This window comes from Artibeus jamaicensis, unplaced genomic scaffold (assembly GCF_021234435.1).
Source record: "Artibeus jamaicensis isolate MK-2021 breed Jamaican fruit bat unplaced genomic scaffold, CSHL_Jam_final contig_3163, whole genome shotgun sequence".
NCBI classification, from domain to species: Eukaryota; Metazoa; Chordata; class Mammalia; order Chiroptera; family Phyllostomidae; genus Artibeus; species Artibeus jamaicensis.
The window spans coordinates 124,012-143,524 of NW_026521735.1; the positions used below are offsets into that span (position 1 = coordinate 124,012).

At 39.4% G+C, this 19,513-nt stretch overlaps 2 protein-coding genes across 3 annotated transcripts in view; both read left to right on the top strand.

Moving 5' to 3' along the window:
- ULK2 (unc-51 like autophagy activating kinase 2) overlaps positions 1-19,513 on the top strand; it is a 141,280-nt gene that overhangs the window by 59,437 nt on the left and 62,330 nt on the right. For both annotated transcript variants that reach the window (XM_037166292.2, XM_053663297.1), the window contains 2 exons: positions 16,642-16,779; positions 19,306-19,451. In XM_037166292.2, coding sequence (XP_037022187.2) covers positions 16,642-16,779; positions 19,306-19,451 — 284 coding nt within the window. The remainder of the gene's footprint in view (positions 1-16,641; positions 16,780-19,305; positions 19,452-19,513) is intronic.
- Positions 8,972-11,648, top strand: LOC128627090 (14-3-3 protein gamma-like). Its single transcript, XM_053663296.1, is given in 2 exon segments — positions 8,972-9,355; positions 11,209-11,648. Coding segments are annotated over 2 exon segments (804 nt in total). The 3' UTR covers positions 11,629-11,648.

Here is a 19,513-nt window from a genome sequence, read left to right on the forward strand (position 1 = left end):
TATTGTTCTGTAGTTTTCCTTTCTTGTAGTGTCTATGTCCAGTTTTGAAATTGGGTAATGCTGAACTCTTGGGAGTGTAGATGGGTTTGGGACTGCCCCTTTTAACTCTCTGGAAGAATTTAAAGAGTGTTGGTGTTAATTATTTAAATGTTCGGTATAAATCGCCATGATCTAGTTTTAATAGGTTGTGTGTTTGTAGGAATTTATCTATTCTAGGTTATCCAATTTGTTGGTAATCGTTATTTTTACTCATTTCTTATCTGAGGCATTAGTTGTAATGTCCCTTTGAAACCAGAAAAGTCAGCATTCATGCAGCCTGTCACTATCAGAACCAATGAATTAGAGACAATGATTGAATCTTTATGGGTATTTTATTCAGATGCTGGCAGTCTGAGAAGACAGCTGGTTATGTACCCTTAAAAACTGTCTCCCATCTCATTTCAAGCTGACCTCTTTATAAGGAGAAGAAAGAGTGGATAAGGGGTTTAGGAAAAGATTAATTGGATAGAAGGGTAGGTAAAAGGTTTGGGAAAAAGGTTAATTGGATAAGAGTTGCACTCTGGCAGTGATTTTTCTATTACTTCTTCATCTGTTGATCAAAAGTTCTTTATCTGCATCTCTGGTGTTCCCTCCCTGGAACACAGTGGCTCAGATACCATCTTTGTGGCTTGCAGACCCTCTGAGGTAGGAAGGTTGAATTCCTTGTTACCTCCTGGAGTCAGTCATTCCAGTTCCTGGAATAACAGCTTTTCACGTGCATTAGTCACTCAGCATATCAACTACGGCTAAAATCTTTAACCCTTGAGTTCCCCCATTACCTTCTTTCATTTTTTATTTTGACTTTTCTCCCTTTTTTTCTTAGTTAATCTAGCTGAAGTTTTGCCAATTTAGTTGAGTTTCTAAAAATACCAACTTTTAAATTCTGTGATTTTTTTATATTGTTTTTCTATTTTCTCAATTTTGTTTATCTTTGCTCTAATTTTTATATTTTCTTCATTCTGCTAGCTTTGAATTGAGTTTATTCCTTTTCTGGTTCTTTCAGGGGTAAAGGTATGTTGTTTTGAGAGCATTCTTTTTTAATGTGGGTGTTAACTATTTTTAAAATTTTTTATTGATTATGCTATTACAGTTGTCCCATTTTCTCCTCTTCATTCCCCTCCACCCTGTACACCCCCTCCCCCATTCCCCCCTTTAGTTCGTGTACATGTGTCACAAGTTCTTTAGCTTCTACATTTTTCATATTATTCTTGCCCTCCATCCTGTCTATTTTCTACCCACCATCTAAGGTACTTATATTCTCTGTACATTTTCTCTCTCTCTCTCACTCCCACTCCACTGCAGCTAACCCTCCACGTGATCATTTCTGTGGCTCTGCTCCTGTTTTAACTGTCCACTTAGTTTGCTTTTGTTTTAGGTGTGATTGTTAATAACTGTGAGTTTGCTCTCTTTTTACTGTTCATATTTTTTATCTTTTTCTTTGATAAGTCCCTTTAACATTTCATATAATAAGGGCTTGGTAATGATGAACTCCTTGTACTTGACCTTATCTGAGAAGTGTTTATCTGCCCTTCCATTCTAAATGAAAGCTTTGCTGGATAGAGCAATCTTGGATATAGGTCTTTGGATTTCAAGACTTGGAATACTTCTTTCCAGCTCCTTTTTGCCTGTAAGGTCTCCTGAGAAATCAGCTGACAGTCTAATGGGAACTCCTTTGTAGGTGACTATCCCCTTATCTCTTGCTGCTTCTAGAATTCTCTCCTTCATTTTAATCTTGGCTAATGTAATGATGATGTGCCTTGGTGTGTTCCTTCTTGGGTCCACCTTCTTGGGGACTCTGAGCTTCCTGGACTTCCTGGAAGTCTATTTCCTTTGCCAGATTGTGGAAGTTCTCCTTTATTATTTGTTCAAATAAGTTTTCCACTGGTGGCTGTTCCTTTCCCCCTTCTGGTACCCCTATAATTCGGATGTTGGAGCGTTTAAAGATGTCCTGGAGGTTCCTAAGCCTCTCCTCATTTTTTTTTAATTCTTTTCTTCATTCTTTTCTGTCTGGTCATTTTTTTCTTCCTTCTGGTCCACTCCATTGATTTGAGTCCCAGTTTCCTTTCCACCACTATTGGTTTCCTGTGCATTTCCCTTCATTTCACTTAGTGTAGCCTTCATTTGTTCCTCTAATTTCAACCAGTTCTGTGAGCATCCTGATCACCAGTGTTTTGAACTGTGCATCTGACAGATTGGCTATCTCTTGGTTGCTTAAAAATATTTTCTCTGGGGCTTTGATCTGTTCTTCCATTTGAGACATTTTTGGGGGAGGGGTCTGGTCACGCCTGTTATGTAGTGAGGGGCAGAGCCTTAGGTGTTCACCAGAGTGGGTCAACCCAGTTGGTGGGTTGTAACACTGTATGTGGGGGTGGGGTCAGAGAGGGAACAATGGTGCTTGTTCCACTCTCTCTCGGATTTCAGTCTCTTCTGCTGTTTCCCACAAGCAAATTGGGCCCTTCTGGTACAGATTTCCTTCTGGGTGAGTGGGCTTGTCTACATTCTAAGACCCTGTGGGTCTCTCCAACAAACTCTTCTGTGAGGCCGAGAGTCTCTCTTGGCACCTCAACCCCGACAGGTGTTTTCAGTCGGTGTTTTTAGGCCTTATTTCCTGGCGCTGGGGTCCTGGGTTGTTCAGTCTATCTCTTTCCCTGTTCCCACCTAGTTTATTTTCAAGGGAATGTGTGACCATGGTCAGCCTGCTGCCTTGCACCCCTCTCTGGGTCTGCTTGTTGCTCCTCGGGGTCTGCCAACTGCTGCCTGCACATTGGGGTCCACCAGCCACTGATTTTTCCTGCTGCGGTCGCTCTTACCGGTATGGATGAATGGTTATCAGACTTCCATACAGTTCAATTTTCTCTCAGTTCTGGTTGTGTTTTGTTTCTAATTTTTTTTTAAGATTTTATCTATTTATCTTTAAAGGGGAAGGGAAGGAGAGAGGGAGAGAAACATCAATGTATGGTTGCCTTTCATGCATCCCCTGCTGGGGACTAGCCTGCAGGGAACCTGCCTGCAACCCAGGCATGTGCCCTGATTGGGAATGAAACCGCAGTTGTCTGGTTCGCAGGCCCAAGCTCAGTCCACTGAGGTACACCGGCCAGGGCTTTAAATTTTTGTTGTTTTTAATCCTGGTTGTTCAAGAAGGTACAGTGTGTCTACCTATACCTCCATCTTGGCCGGAAGTCTCGGAAGTGCCTGATAACTTTTATTTTTGTTCTACTTTCACTGTATCCCATAAGTTTTGATATGTTGTCTTTTCAGTTTCATTGTTCTCAAGATATTTTCTGGTTTCTTTGTGATTTCTTCTTTGACCCATTGGTTGTTTAAGAGTGCTTTTTAATTTCTATGTATATGTGGGTTTTTCTAATTTTCCTTCTATTGTTGTTTATTTCTAGTTTCTATTCATCGTGATTGTAAAAGATACTTTTTGTGATTTGAATTTTAAAAAATTTGTCAGGATTTGTTTTGTGGCCTAACATGTCATCTCTCCTGGAGAATGTTTTGTGTGCGCGTGATTGAGAAGAATGCATTGTTTTTCTGTTGGTGGGAATGTTCTTTATGTCTGTTAGATTCACTTGCCTGCGTTGTTCATGCCTGTGGGTTTTTTTAATCTTTTATCTGATTGTTTTATCCATTGTGGAAAGTGGGATTCTTGAAGTATCCAATTATTACTGTAGAATTGTCTATTTCTTCCTTTAGATGTGTCAATATTTGCTTTATGTATTTGTGAGTGGTGGTGTTTGGTGCATAAATATTAATACAGTATCTCCCTAATTAATTGACCTTTTATTGTTATATAATGTCATTTTTGTCTCTTGTAACAGCGTTTGACTGAAAGTCTATTTTTTCTCATATTATCAATACTATAGCCACCTCAGTTCTGTTTGGTTATCATTTGCATGGAATACCATTTTCTGTCCTTTCACTTTTAGCCTAATAGGGAAAGATTTTTCATTGTCATTTGTTACTCTTCTTTGTCTTGTGGGTTTTTTCTCCCTCCCTTTCATTCTTACTACCTTCTTTAGTGTTGTGTTGATTCTTCTGTGGTGACATACCTTGATGCTCTTCTCATTTTTATTCTGTACATTCCATAGATGTCTTTGTGGTTACCATTGCAATTACATAAACCATCTTGAAGTTATAACAATCTATTTTGAACTGGTAATTTAAATTGCATACAAAAATTCTACTTCTACTGAGATTATAGTAGTATACTCCCCCCTTTATTGTTATTAATGTCACAGATTGCATCTTTATTGTGTGTCCACTAACCTAGTTTTTTGGGGGGGGTTGTTGGTGTTTTTGTCACTTAGATTCTCTACAAGAATTTAGGACATGCTTATCTCAATGGAGAGGGGAAAGAGTTGACGGCAGAACTACATAATGGCTCTGAAAGTTTCTGGTCTGTCAGTTTGTTGTTCTCTGCTTTGAGGACAGCATGTCCCAAATAGGAGCTGTGCTTCCAACCTGCTTCTCAGGTGTTGTGACAGGGTGTATACCAGGGATACGGAAGTAGGGCCAGAGAGATGTAGTGAATATTTGGGGGAAAAAATCATGCACTCTACCACAAGATATTAAGGGTAACTGAAAACAGAAATATAAAAATAATATTTAAAATTATGATGTGTGAAAAATTAAAATAGTTTCCTATAGATGAAACACTTATTCTTCATGGTGTCATTAAGGTTTTATGTCTCCTTATACAAATTTGTATCCCCCTTAATATATGAGGAAAATGTAATTCAGGATATAGAATTTTACTTTGTAGCACCTATTAAGGGAAATCTATGTATATGTTGGTTGATGTGAACTAAAGTCCTTGAAAGTCATGGCATCTGAGGTTTTTGGCCTGCAGTACTTTGGCTGCCTCGGCACAAATTTAGTCTGCTTTTTCAGGAAAGCACTGCTTAGGCTAGGAGCATAGGATGAATTTACAGTGTTGTGTAAAAGATAGACACTTGTGACTCACACTTGAATGGCTCTTTTCTTACCTTAGCTGTATTGGAAGTGATTTCAAAGTACCTTCTCCTTTGAGGTTTTCATTTCATCTATCTTCTAAAAAGGTTTATAAAGTTGCACTTCTTGACATTACTGACCACGTTGCTGACCTTTCTCCTCAATGAATGCCAGCTGTATAATATAAGCCTACTAGGTTACTCAAGAAAGCTTACCACATGCCCTTGAAAACTCAGTAACAACTTCTTAATAGTGTTGGTGCATTTCAGCACTTTGAAGGAATTTTTTAAATAGGAAAAACAATAAAATGCAATAGGAAAAACTTCAAATTGAGACTAGGAATTTTGGGCCATGTGGTAGTTTATCAGCAAAATATGTAAAGCTAGAAGTTCCCCTAGTGTTTCAGTAATTTTTAGTGATGCCTCTATGCTAATAAAATACCTAACAGTTGCATTTGTTACATAGTTTCTGCCTAAAGATCTTAATAGTAAATTAAGTTTAGAGTAGTGTTAGTTTGTCCTGAGTGTCTTTATGTTTACTTAAACAGTGTATTGCACTCTAGGGCACCCCTTGAGTAGCAGAGGCACCCTGAAGTCCCTGATGTACAGTTTGGAGCCAGGAGGATTAGCAAAATTTTGTGAAGACTTGTTTTCTGCCTGTCTTTGAGGATAAGTTTTTTAAATGTATTTATTTGTTTTATTTTTATAAAGATTAAATTTTTTAGCCCTGGCTGGTGTAGCTCAGTAGATTGGGTGTGGGCCTGTGAACTAAGGGATTGCAGTTTGATTCCCAGTTGGGACACATGCCTGTGTTGTGGGCCAGTTCCCAGTGGGGGACACACGAGAGGCAACCACACATTGATGTTTCTCTCCCTCTCTACTTCCCTTCCCCTCTAAAGATAAATGAATAAAATCTTTTAAATTAAAAAAAGATTTTAGTTATTTATTTTTAGAGGGGGGAAGGGAGGGAGAAAGAGGAGGAGAGAAACATCAGCGTGTGGTTGCCCCTCATACACATCTCCAGCTAGGAACCTGGCCCACATACCCAGGCATGTGCCCTGACTGGGAATCAAACTGGAGACCCTTTGATTTGCAGGATGGCACTCAGTCCACTGAGCTACACTAGCCAGAGCTAAGGATATAATTATGTATGATAATTATATATGATGCCTCAGTCCCCTTTAAAGTAGGCACCTTGGGACCTCACACAGTTCTCCCAATCGCCATCAGGTATGCCACTGTATTTTTCCTGAATGTCATTGGCAGTCTGAAATCTCTTTCCTTTCAAATGTGATTTTAGTTTTGGGAAAAGCCAGAAGTTGCAGGGTGCTAAGTCTGGCCTGTAGTGGGACAGAGTTACCTGGGTGATTTGATGTTTCACCAAAAACCTCTGCACAAGATGAGATGCATGAGTGGACTCATTGTCATGATGAAGCTGCCAAACATCAGTTGTCCATGGCTGTGGCCTTCTGAATTATCTGACTAGTTTCCAAAGAGGAACATTCAGGCTTAATGCAAAATTCGATTTAGATTCATTGCTCTGTTTGCTCAGTCATTTGAATGTGATGGCCACATGGTATACATGCTCACTCAATGTCACCTCCTGCCTCCACTGACTAGTACAGTGATGCCATCATTGTTCATGCATTTGCATTCCAGTCTACTCTCTTTGGCTGGCAGGATACATCCATGCCATGTACACTGTTCTCATTATATTAATAATGGCTGGACTTTTTCCAGATAGGCCTCGTATTTCCAGGTTTTCACTTTTGATTTGCTGCCATTTTTTTCTTCTTGAGTTGCATTTGCCTCCTTTTTCAACTTTCTTCCTAAAGTATAATTCTTGAACTTTTTTTGCTAATAAGTGCATTTTCACTTAAAGAAACACTTCTCAGTGTTTCACCACCCATGCAACAACCTTCAGTATGTGTAGGGAGTGGGTCATCTATTCCTTGTACATACAGACAAAAATGTAGACACAGGCATAGGAGTTAAGATATCAGAATCTTTTTGTATTTTATTTATTTATTTTTAGAGTGGGGAAAGGAGGGAAAAAGAGGGAGAAAAACATCAATGTGTGGTTGCCTCTTGCACACATGTGCCCCCACTGAGGACCTGGCCCACAACCTGCATATGCCATGACTTGGGAATTGAACCAGTGACCCTTTGGTTCATAGGCCATTACTCAATTCACTAAACCACACCAGCTAGGGTCAGAATTTTTTTTAATTAAACAGTTTAAAAAATTTTTTTGTTTTTGTTATTCTCCCTCCCCATCTTTTGTTTTTAGTTTTAGGATATAAGAATTTTGATGGAGGCCAAATGTGTGCACAACACAGGGTGCATTAATGTGAGTCATCTCTAGTGGATTTCTATATTAGTGGCCTCTCTACAGATACTAGCTCCTTATTTACTGGATCTGTCACCTGCTTTTCACCTGAAGCTATGGGCTTGTATACCAACCTAGGCAGTTACTTCTCTTTTGCTCCTATTCCGTTAGCCACAGGCCTCTGAGCTTGAGCTGACAGCTCTGGCTTGGCACTTGGCAGCAGAGATTGGGCTTCCTGGGAACTCTCCTTGCATAGATCCTTCCCTCTTCTCTCTGTCCTTGGTGTTACATTCCAGCTGTATTACTGCCATCTTGATCACTTAACCCCTTGGGTTTTTTTTTCATGGAGTCTTTCTAAAATGAAGAGGGACAATTGGGAATCTGCTGTTGTAAAGGTTGTGGATTTGAAGATGCTGTCATGAAATCACCTTGTCTTTTATTTGCCCATTTGCATTTTTGTTTACCCTCAGCATTTGTGAGAGTGGATAGAATGACATATGATTGTGTTACACTTTCAACAGACTGCTTAGTTTGCCTGGTATTCCATGTGGGCCAAAGATGACTTTTCACATAGAGAATTCTTGAACTACAGGACCTACTGGAAGTGAGGACCAGCCGGAGACTCAAGGCTTACATAGACAGGCTTTCCCTCTCCTCATGTTGGGCAAGGGAGTTGGGTAATGGTTAAATGTTGTTGTTAATGTAAAACTAGACAGAAAGTAACTGCTGTGGTCTTTGATAACTGGAAGTCTGGGGATTTGTCCAGGGAAGACTTTTTAGACTGAGCAAGGCTACTCTAAGGTGCTCTTCAGTAACTGAGACATTACGGAACTCTTGCCCATGGCTGTTCATCTCATGGTATGCTGGAAAGGGAGGAACCAGAATTATTAGAGAAGCCAGTTGGTTGCTTGGTATTCCCTGAGACAGATGCCTTGAATTATGAGGTTGCTAAGTTTAGATCTTAGGGTATCTTTTTACAGCTTCCTAATTTCCTTTGGTGATTAACAGGAAGATTTTAGAACCTGACAATGTATAAGTTTTTAAAAATTCCAATTAAAAGACGCTTAACATCACTGGTCATCAGAGAGATGCAAGTAAAAACCACAGTGAGATATCACCTCACACCTGTCAGAATGGCTGTTATCAATAAATCAACAAACAAGAAGTGTTGGCAAGTATGTGGAGAAAAGGAAACCTACATGCACTGTTGGTGGGGATGCAGACTGGTGCAGCCATTGTGGAGAACAGTAAGGCGTTTCCTCAAAAAATTAAAAATGGAACTACATTGTGACCCAGTGATTCCACTTCTGGGAATATATCTGAAGAAACCCAATCACTAATTCAAAAGAATATATGCACCCTTATGTTCATTGCAGTGCTATTTATAATAGCCAAGATCTGGAAAGAGCCCAAGATCTGGAAAGAGTCCTTCAGTAGATGAGTTGGTAAAACAGCTGTGGTACAGGCAGCTGCCTCACTTCCAGTCCCGAGGTTACAACTCTAGCCACAGGCATCGCGCCATCTTAGTCTTCTCAGCCACTCACTTCATGGGTCAGTCCCTCTGACACATGGGCTCCCACTTTGCCACAGCTGTCTTCAGAGCCTTCAGGCCTCCCTGGTTTTCTCGCCCAGCCAGACTCAGCCCGCAAAGATGGTGGACCTGGAGCAGCTGGTGCAGAAAGCCTGGCTGGCAGAGCAGGCAGAACACTACAACGACATGGCTGTAGCCATGAAGAACTTAACAGAGCTGAATGAGCCACTGTCCAATGAAGAAAGAAACCTTCTGTCTGTGGCCTACAAGAATCTAGTTGGGGCACACTGTTCTTTTTGGAGGGTCATTAGTAGCATTGAGCAGAAGACTTCTGCAGACGGTAATGAGAAGATGATAGAGATGGTCCGTGCTTACTGTTAGAAAATAGAGAAGGAGTTGGAAGCAGTGTGTCAGGATGTGCTGAGCCTGCTGGATAACTACCTGATCAAGAATTGCAGTGACTTCTGGCCAAGATGGAGGCATAAGTGGAAACACTGTGCCTCCTTGCACAACCAAATTTAAAGACAAAGATTTAGAAACAAAAACACAACCAAACAGACAGAAAAGTTAACTGTACCGAAGTCCAACAACAACAAACCATTCATCCAGACCAGTAAGAGGGGCGGAGTCGGCAGTGGTGGAGAGGGCTCCAGGCGACCCGGGTGGGCAGGCACAGACAGAAACCCAGTGAGGCTCCCAAGGCGGCTGGCTGGCTGACTGTGGACCCACATTTGTATGCAGAGAAACCAGGCAGTTTTAAAAAAAGTCAGTTAGACCGCACAACCCAGGGCCCCAGCGACGGGAAATAAAGTCTAAAATCACCAATTGGAAAAACTTTCGGGGGCTGAGGTGCTGGGAGAGGCTCCTAGCCCCACAGGAAAGTTCATTGGGGAGACCCACAGGGTCCTAGAGTGAACACAAGCCCACCCACCCAGAACCAACACCAGAAGGGCCCAATTTGCTTGTGGGAAGTGGCAGAGGGGACTGAAATTCGAGAGAGAGCCCAACAAATGCCATTGCTCCCTCTCTGACCCTGTCCCCAGTCACAACCCAGGGACTGGGCTGACCAGTCCCAGTGAACATCTAAGCTTTTGCCCCTCATACCTAACAGGCGCAAAAAGACCAAAACATTATGGCTCAAGCAGAAGAACAGCTCAAAGCCCCAGAGCCAATAATTCTAAGCGACCAAGAGATAACCAATCTTTCAGATGCACAGTTCAAAACCCTGGTGATCAGGATGCTCACAGAGCTAGTTGATTTTAGTCACAAATTAGAGGAACAAATGAAGGCTACACTAAGTGAAATGAAGGGAAATGCACAGGAAACCAATAGTGATGGGAAGGAAGCTGGGATTCAAATCAGTGGAGTGGACCAGAAGGAAGAAAAAAATGACCAAACAGAAAAGAATGAAGAAAAGAATTCAAAAAAAATGAGGAGAGGCTTAGGAACCTCCAGGACATCTTGGAAACATTCCAACATCCGAATTATAGGGGTACCCATAAAGAAGGGGAAGAGGAACAGCAACAAGTGGAGAAGTCATTTGACCAAATAATAAAGGAGAACTTCCCCAATCTGGCAAAGGAAATAGACTTCCAAGAAGTCCAGGAAACTCAGGAGAGTCCCAAAGAAGGGAGACCCAAGAAGGAACACACCAAGGCACATCATAATTATATTAGCCAAGATTAAAGTGAAGGAGAGAATTCTAGAAGCATCAAGAGATAAGGGGACAGTCACCTACAAAGGAGTTCCTATCAGACTGTCAGATGATTTCTCAAAAGAGACCTTACAGGCAAGAAGGGACTGGAAAGAAGTCCAAGTCATGAAATTCAAAGACCTATATCCAAGATTGCTCTATCCAGAAAAGCTTTCATTTAGAATGGAAGGGCAGGTAAAGTGCTTCTCAGATAAGGTCAAGTACAAGGAGTTCATCATCACCAAGCCCTTATTATATGAAATGTTAAAGGGACTTATCTAAAAAAAGAAGATTAAAAAATATGAACAGTGAAAGGACAGCAAACCCACAGTTATTAACAACCACACCTAAAACAAAAGCAAACTAAGCAGATAGCTAGATCAGGAGCGGAACCATAGAAATGGAGATCACAAGGAGGGTTAACAACAGGACTGGGAGGAGGAGAAGGGGGGAGAAGGTACAGAGAATAAGTAGCATAAATGGTAGGTAGAAAATAGACGGGGGGAGGGCAAGAATAGTATGGGAAATGTAGAAACTAAAGAACTTGTGACACATGGTCATGAACTAAAAGGGGAGAATGAGGGTGGAGGGGAATGAAAGAGGGAAATAGGACAACTGTAATAGCATAATCAATAAATATATTTTAAAAAATAAATAAATTTTAAAAAAGAATTCCAATGAGACCCAGTATGAGAGCAAAGTGTTTTATCTGAAGATGAAAGAGGACTATTACTGCTACCTGGCTGAAGTAACCACTGGCAAGAAAAGGGTGACTGTTGTGGAATCATCTGAGAAGGCCTATAGCAAAGCCAATGAGATCAGTAAGAAGCACATGCAGCCTACTCACCCCATGAGATTGGATCTGGCTTTAAACTACTTCGTTTTCTATTATGAGATCCAGAATGCCCCAGAGCAAGTGTGTCACTTGGCCAAGACCACCTCTGACAATGCCATTGCTGAGCTTAACACTCTCAGTGAGGACTTCTGCAAGTACTCCACTTTCATCATGCAGCTCCTCTGTGACAACCTAACGCTCTGGACAAGCCATCAGCAAGATGACAATGGCGGAGAAGGCAACAGTTAAGGCACCGCCCCACAGGTGGACTGGCAGCACACACTGATGCTACTACTGCAGTCCTTATTTTTTTTCACGTGAGTTGAGGGTCCGGTGTGGGAGGGAAAAGGAGGGATGACCTTCCTAGGGAGAAACCCATGACCTGTTCTGTCTTTGCCTTTTTGACATTTTTGCCAAAATACCACTAGTGGAAAGTCAGGCTAGCTGTGCTGACATTGGAATAGCAGCCTCACACCCGAATATGGACTGTAGATTAATGCAAGTGGAGCTGTCTGTCTTTAATTTAACTTATTGCTAAATAATAGTATCTTAAGATGAAAAGAAAACTTCAGTGGAATGATCCTCATTCAATAAGTTCTGTGGTTCCGGTAAGGATTTTTATGTACAAATGCTCTTGTCTTAATTTCTATCTCATCTGTTTTAGCTGTGCATTTTTTTTCAAGGTGTAATCTATCAGATATGGAATACTTTAAATCCCAAACTTGACAGACTTGGAACATAAGGTATATTTATCCTCATGGTCTAGGCCCTGCTAGTTTTCTGAAGTTTCTGATTAGCTGACAGTATTAACACTAAATTGCAGTTTACAATATTTCTATATTACAGCCATATGTACATCAAGCCATTGACTGTATTCTTCTTTGCCAGTTATTTTGGCTTCATATCCCTTTTCAGCCTTATCCCAGTGCTTTCTCTCTCCTGGGCCAAAGCCTTGCCTGAGGAGCATCAAAGCCACTTTAGGTTTTGGTTAATAGGTGCTTGGCAGGTGGCTGTGGGGTTTTTGTCTTTCTTTCCTTTTAACTTAAATCCACCACAAAAATTATTAACCACTTTAATAGAAACATTAAACACCACAAAAAATAGAGAAAATTCAGGACTGCATGTCATTTATTGTATTGATATTTTCAGAGAAGTCCAGATCCGTAAACTGCCACAGCTCCTTCCTCAGGGATCACGCTGCTTGCATTCACTCCTCATTTGAGTCGTCCTCACTGCACCTTATCCTGATGCTGCTCAGTTGGTTGGAAAGCTGTTGGGTTGTAGAAGCTAGGTGGTCATTTTGAGGAAGTCTGTGGTGCAGTGTGTGAAAATTCAGGTGCCAGAAGCAGACTGGTAGAACATCCCAAAAGGAAGAGTTCCATCCATAGACATTCTGTCTGATTTGGGAGCCTTGCGTATCGGCTTTTCCTCCCTGACACTTTTCCCAGTTGTTCCAGGAAAACCAGCTATAATTGTTATCAGATAGTAAATACTTAACTCCTATTTGACCAAAACTTTTTCTGTATAAAGTTTTCTCTTTAAAAAATGCATAGAAGTTAGAGATTAATTTCTTGCGCAGTTATTGCACGTGTTAGAATTGAAGGAAACCACATTGCTATTTTCACAAATTTGTCTTCAGTTAGCCTTAGTCCTTCATTCTTGTTTTGGATAACCCTGTCTGAAAACATGACCTGTTGCATGTGTGGTCAGCCTTTTTTATAAGATCAGTAATGGTATGAACTCCCAAGATAGGTAATGACACCAGGCCTGTTTTCTTTGTCTTGTTTAGACAAGAAGTGTAAATGATGATTGAGGAAAACTGACACTTGCTTCTTACTAACATCAAAATTGAGCTTACAGTTACAAAATGAATACAGGATCCAAGTTACAGTGAAGATAGAATGGTAATGATGTTCTGTAACATTGCACTGTTTACCCAACATGACTTTCCTTAGAAGATCCCCTTCCTATGCTAGAGCGGAAGTCCAAATTAACCAGACCCTACCAGAGGAACCAACAGAAGAAAGCTTTACAGCTCTTTTGCCATTATAGGACCCTAAAGTCAGTGTCATGGAAGGGGGAAGATTGTGGGGGTTAGGGGGTGCGTTCCTTAATTTATCTTCATGTCCAATGAGCAGTGTTGTGTCCTTGTAGTGTTTGGAAATGATTTACTGGAATTACAAAACCTACATTTTTTTAAATTTCAGCTTTGGCTCTGGCTGCTTTTTAGAATAAGGCAAGATAAAATCATACCTGAGAGCTAAAAATGAAGAGGGAAGGTAGACTTGATATTTAAGCAGCTTAAACGGTTCTTTTACTTTTCTTTATTTTTAAAGAAATGCACTTGCCTATGATACTGACTCTCTGGTGAAATGATTACTCCTCCATTACTTTATTGATACAATATTGTGCATGCTAGTGTTGTATTTCTATACAAGAGCTTGAAGTTTATTAACTTACACTGTAGGTGTTATATATTCCTATGATTAAAAAATCAAGTCTTCACATTTTTTAAACTTTTTTAAATTTAATTTTATCTTTTGGGGGTAAAGTTTACTCTACAGATAGTGATTGTAACAAATTGATCTGTTTTGGATGTTGCTATAGTGACATACAGTTATATATTTTGTTTTTAAAAGGGGGGAACAGAAGAAACACCAGTGTTAGTTTAATCTTAATTTCTGGTGTTTGTCATGGTGAAATTATAACTACTATAGTGTAGGAGAACATTGACTATGTTCTCTGAATGAGCCTTTGTGCTTTTTATCATGTTATACAGTGAACTATTTTTAAGGTCTAATCAGTGATTATTTTTCCAACTCCGTGTTTCTCTAAGGAATTATTTCACAAATGGACCATTCTTAGCAGTTGTCATCAGTGATGGAATATCCTGAATGTGAGTCATTATGTAGCTTTTGTACATTGAGCAAATAAACTTACAGATCTGGAAAAAAAAAACCCAGCTGTGGTACATTTACACAATGGAATACTATGTGGCTATAAAAAAGACGGAAATCTTACATTTTGCAAGAGCATGTATGGACTTGGAGAGTATTGTGATAAGTGAAATAAGCTAGCCAGTGAAAGACAAGTATCATATGATCTCACTTATAGGTGGAATCTAATGAACAAACTAGAAATAGGCTAATAGATACAGAGAATTGACTGGCAGCTGTCAGAGGGGATGGGGGTTGGGGATTGAGGGCTGGGTGAAAAGGGTGATGGGATTAAGCAGAAGAAAAAACAAATCATCATAGTAGACACAGACGGTGATTTTCACAGTATGGTGATTACCAGAGGGAAAGGAGGGTGGGAACAGTTAGAACAGGGTAAAGGGGAGCTAAATGGTGCCAGAAGGAGACTTGACTGTGGGTGATGATCATACAAGATGATATATTACTGAACTGCACACTTGAAGCCAATATTATTTCATAACCAATGTCACCCCAATAAATTCAATAACATATTTAAAAATAATTTTCAGATGTACTTGCTTCACTAGCTTATTATGTACTTACTAAGCTGAGACAGTAGAAAGATGGCATTTGTTCATTCACCTGCTGCTCCTCAATGACTGAGTTAGTTATTCTGTTCTTGAGCAACTTGGACTATTAGCCTGTATGTGCACTAGGTTGCAGGCTCCAGAGTTGTTTAGTAAAGTCTTGTAAAGCTGTTTAGTTTTGAGAAACAGAAGTGTTTTGTTTTGCTTTTAGGTTATAGGTTAACTTTACAATCAGATGTATAGATATTAAAAATATAAATAAATCATTGTATTTAAAAGATAATAGAATGAAGTAGTGAAAAATAGTGAGAACTATTTTGAATGGTTTATCAGCCAGGAATTCCACTTGACTATAAGCAACAGGGTCCTGACTATAGTGTTGTTGAACACTAAAGCTTTTGTTTTCGTACATGAAGAGAAATCAAGATAAATAGTTGTTGTCTTTTCTGTGGCTCAAGGAAGTTTTCTGATTTTTTTTTTTGCCTTTTCTTTGTGCTTCCAAGATAGCTGCTAAAGCTTCAGCAAACATGCCCACATTTCGGGTAGGAGGAATAATGGATAAAATTTAGACTTACCCTTAGTGTCCAACCCATGGGCCGTGTGTAGCCCAGGATGGCTATGAATACAGCCCAACACAAAATTGTAAATTTACTTAAAACCTTTTTTTGGCTCAGTTTTCTTTAGTGTTTGTGTATTTAATGTGTGGCCTCAGACAACTCTTCTTCTTCTGGTGTGGCCCAGAGACGCCAAAAGGTTGGACACCCTGGCCTTATATCTTATTGACCAAGAAAGACCTCTGATTACTCAGGGTTACAAGGAATTCTGGGATATGTCATAATTTAACTGGGAAAATTACTACCTTCCATAAAATTTGAGTTCTGATAGTAAGGGAGAATGGATGAGTGGCTATTGGGAAAGCAACTAACATCTCTGCTACAGATGAAATTTTCTTTTGATTTAAATATAAAAAACTCTGATGGTTTAAAAAGTCCTAAAGTGACACTGTAATAGATAATCATAGTTTTGTTTAGATAACTAGATAATCTCTTTATATCTGTAATGCAATTGGGAGAAATGGGGAGATTTGTGTGGCTTTTTTAGAATTATAAAGGGTAGAAGAATGAAATAAGTCATCTTTGTTAAGGCCTTATATTGTTTCTGATGTTTCAAGGTACATTGTAAATTGAATTGAAAGTCATCTAAGGACATACTATTTCTGAATTTATGAAAATCAAGCAAAGAGGCTATTAAGAAATCAAATACTACCATTTAAAGATTTGGAGATCAGATCAGTTCTGCTTTGAGAGTTACACAGTGTACTTTCTATCTTCATAAAGTCAGGGTTCCTTGGGGATGCATACTGCATTCATAACTTTTATAAATAGTCAGGTTATCTTTGCTCCTGAACTTCCTGTTCATTTACCCTGCCTATTTTCCTAGAAATCCTATTTTTCTCCCACATAATAATTAATAGCAGAATGTGAGTGGATGAAACTGAGTTTTGCCTACCTAATTTTCTTGTTGTAGAGGAATGTTTTTCTAGTTCTTGTTATAATTCTTAGTCCTCATAGGAATGCCAAGAGTGTTCTTTAAATGAAAATGAGATTTTTTTTTTGCTTTATATATTTTCGTAAGATGGTAATTTTCTAATTACATACAGAAGTGATTGTTTGGCATCCTCTAAGTGTCACCAATGGGTCAAATGAAAGAAAAGTGGTCTCACTTGGATTTCTTTCTTTTTCAACAAATTATGGTTGCAGGCAGTGTCCAGCTACTTTGTCACCTCACAGTGAAACAGCACCAATTCCGGTTCCTACTCAGATGAAGAATTATCAGCGCATAGAGCAGAATCTCACATCTACTGCCAACTCTGGCACAAATCCACATGGTTCTCCCAGGTAAGCTGGCATTTTAAAACTTTCTAATTTTTCTTCTATTAAAAATTTGGGGGATTCAGGTCAAGATGGTGATGTGGGTAAACACAGTATTTGGAACCTTCCATAACCACTTCAGAATTACAACTAAACTACAAAACTGCCATTGTTCAGAACAACCTGAAAGTCTGGTTCAGCAGTGATGGGAAACTGCTGGCATCTTAAAATGCATCAAGTTAGTAGCACTAGACTGCGCTGTTAGTCTCTGTGTTCTTTACCATCACACACTTGCAGTGCCAAGGAATTAAAGCAGCAGTAAAAATTACTGTCTTTCTGCCCTGGCTGGTGTGGCTCAGTGGATTGAGCATGGGCCTGTGAAGCAAATGGTTGCCAGTTCAATTCCCAGTCAGGGCACATGCCTGGGTTGCAAGCCAGGTCCCCAGCGGGGGACACATGAGAGGCAACCACACATTGATGTTTCTCTCCCTCTCTCCTTCCTTTCCCTTCCCCTCTCTCTAAGATAAATAAATAAAATATTTTTTAAAAATTACTGTTTTTCTTTGAAAATCTTCAGTAAATGCTGGTATAAATCACTTTTGTTGCACATTGGAGTAGTTATTTTAAGGAAAAGCATTTGTAAGATTGTTTTAGTTGCAAGCTCAATGAGTTCCTTTTTCATGGAACGCCATTTTTACTTGAAAGAACAACAAAACTATGATTATGAGTAGTTGGCATCCAGTTTGTCAAAAACGAACTAAGTCTGTCACTTCAGAGAAAACAAGTGACATAGCCCGGACTGGTATGGCTTAGCGGGTTGGGCATTGTCCTGCAAACCTAAAGGTCTCTGGTTCCACTCCTGGTTGAAGCATATGCCTGGGTTGTGGGCTGATCCCTGGTCATGGCACACTTAAAGAGGCAGTTGATTGATGTTTCTCTCCCTCTCTCTCTCCCTTCATTTCTCTCTCTCTAAATATAAATTAAAAAATTTTAAAAAGGAGAAGAAAACAAGTTACATTAATCTCAGCCCTTGGGTAAAAATTAGAATTTTGGAAAACTTCCATCCACCACTGTAAACTTTACAGCTTCTGTTACATACTGACAGCCATTTCTGTTGACTGGTGGTGGTATTTTGATATGAATGTGACTTTTTGATATTGTATAATGTGTCAACATTTGGAATATCTTCATAACTCAGTCAACCAATATTTTTCAAATGACCATTTAAAAGTACTCATGCATGGATGAAAAATTTATTCCAAGGACAAGATACTTTGCCAAAGAATGGAATTTAATGTAACAGAGTTCACATAATTTCCCTGAGGTGGTTTCAGACTCCACACTATGACTAGTCTTTTAGAAATGGCCACTTGCTGAGTTTTGATCTAGTATCAAAGAAAAGTATCTGAAAAGACTACCAAACTATCCCTCCCCTTTCCAGTTAAGTATTGTGTAAGTCTGGTTTCCTTCATGTATTTCATGTGGTATAACAGATTGAGTGTAGAAATGGTTATGAGCATCCATTTGTCACCTATTTGGCCAGGCGTTAGAGATTTGCAAATGTATACAATAATACCATGCTTCTCACTAATTTATTTTGTTTTGGGAGATATAATTATTTTTCATAATTATGTTACCTGTAATAAGCTTACTTTTAATGAATTGATAATTACAAAAGTTTCTCAGTTTTCAATAGACACAAGTTGCATGCACAAAACCTCCCTGAGATCTTCAGCAATTTAAATGTAATGGGGACCTAAGACTCCTAAAATTGGAAATGGCTGTTCTGTGTAACAGTACCTTTGTTAAAACAAGATGAAAGTATGATTACATAGCAGACCTTGGAACAGTGCAGGGTTTAGGGGCACCAACCTCTTGTGTAGTCAAAAATTCAACTTCCCAAAAACTTAACTACCAATAGCCTGCTGTTCACCAGAAATCTTACCAATAATATAAACAGTTGATTAGCACATATTTTATATGTTATATTTATTATTTACTGTATTCTTGCAATAAAGTAGAGAGAAGAAAATACTGTTGAGAAAATACATTTACAGTATTTACTGAAAAAAATCTGTATGTAAGTGGATCTGTGCAGTTCAAATCTGTGTTGTTCAAGGGTCAGCTGTATATTCAGTTTTTAGTTTGTGTTTGAATTACAGAACTTGGGAAGGACATTAGAAACTAAAAACTGGTAAACTTTTGAGTAGGATTGAGGAAGTCTTGAGAATTAGGCAGACAGGATGCAAGGATAAGAGGGAGACCACTAAATGTAATTTTATACATTTTATGTTTGTTCCATATGACTGTGTTACATTTTTAACATTGTTTTTTATTGTATTTTTTTTCCATTACTGTTTATCCCCCTGGACCCTCTTCTACTGCCACCCCACTGGACCTCCGCTGCTATACACACCCATTGCAATCACCACATGTGTTACATGTTTTTTTAAATATCGACTCCATGGCATATTTCTAGGAAGTTTCAGGAAAAAAATACAGAAATAGCCATAGAACCTGTAAGAGAGGAAGTCATTATATTTTTCTTTTCAGATCTGCAGTGGTACGGAGGTCTAACACCAGCCCAGTGGGCTTTCTCCGGGTGGGATCCTGCTCCCCAGCGCCAGCAGACACAGTGCAGACAGTTGGACGAAGACTCTCTACTGGGTCTTCCAGGCCTTATTCACCTTCCCCTTTGGGTAAGGAGAGTTTAAAGCAGTTGTTCTAATCCTTTTTCACTATGACAAACCTGATATGACAC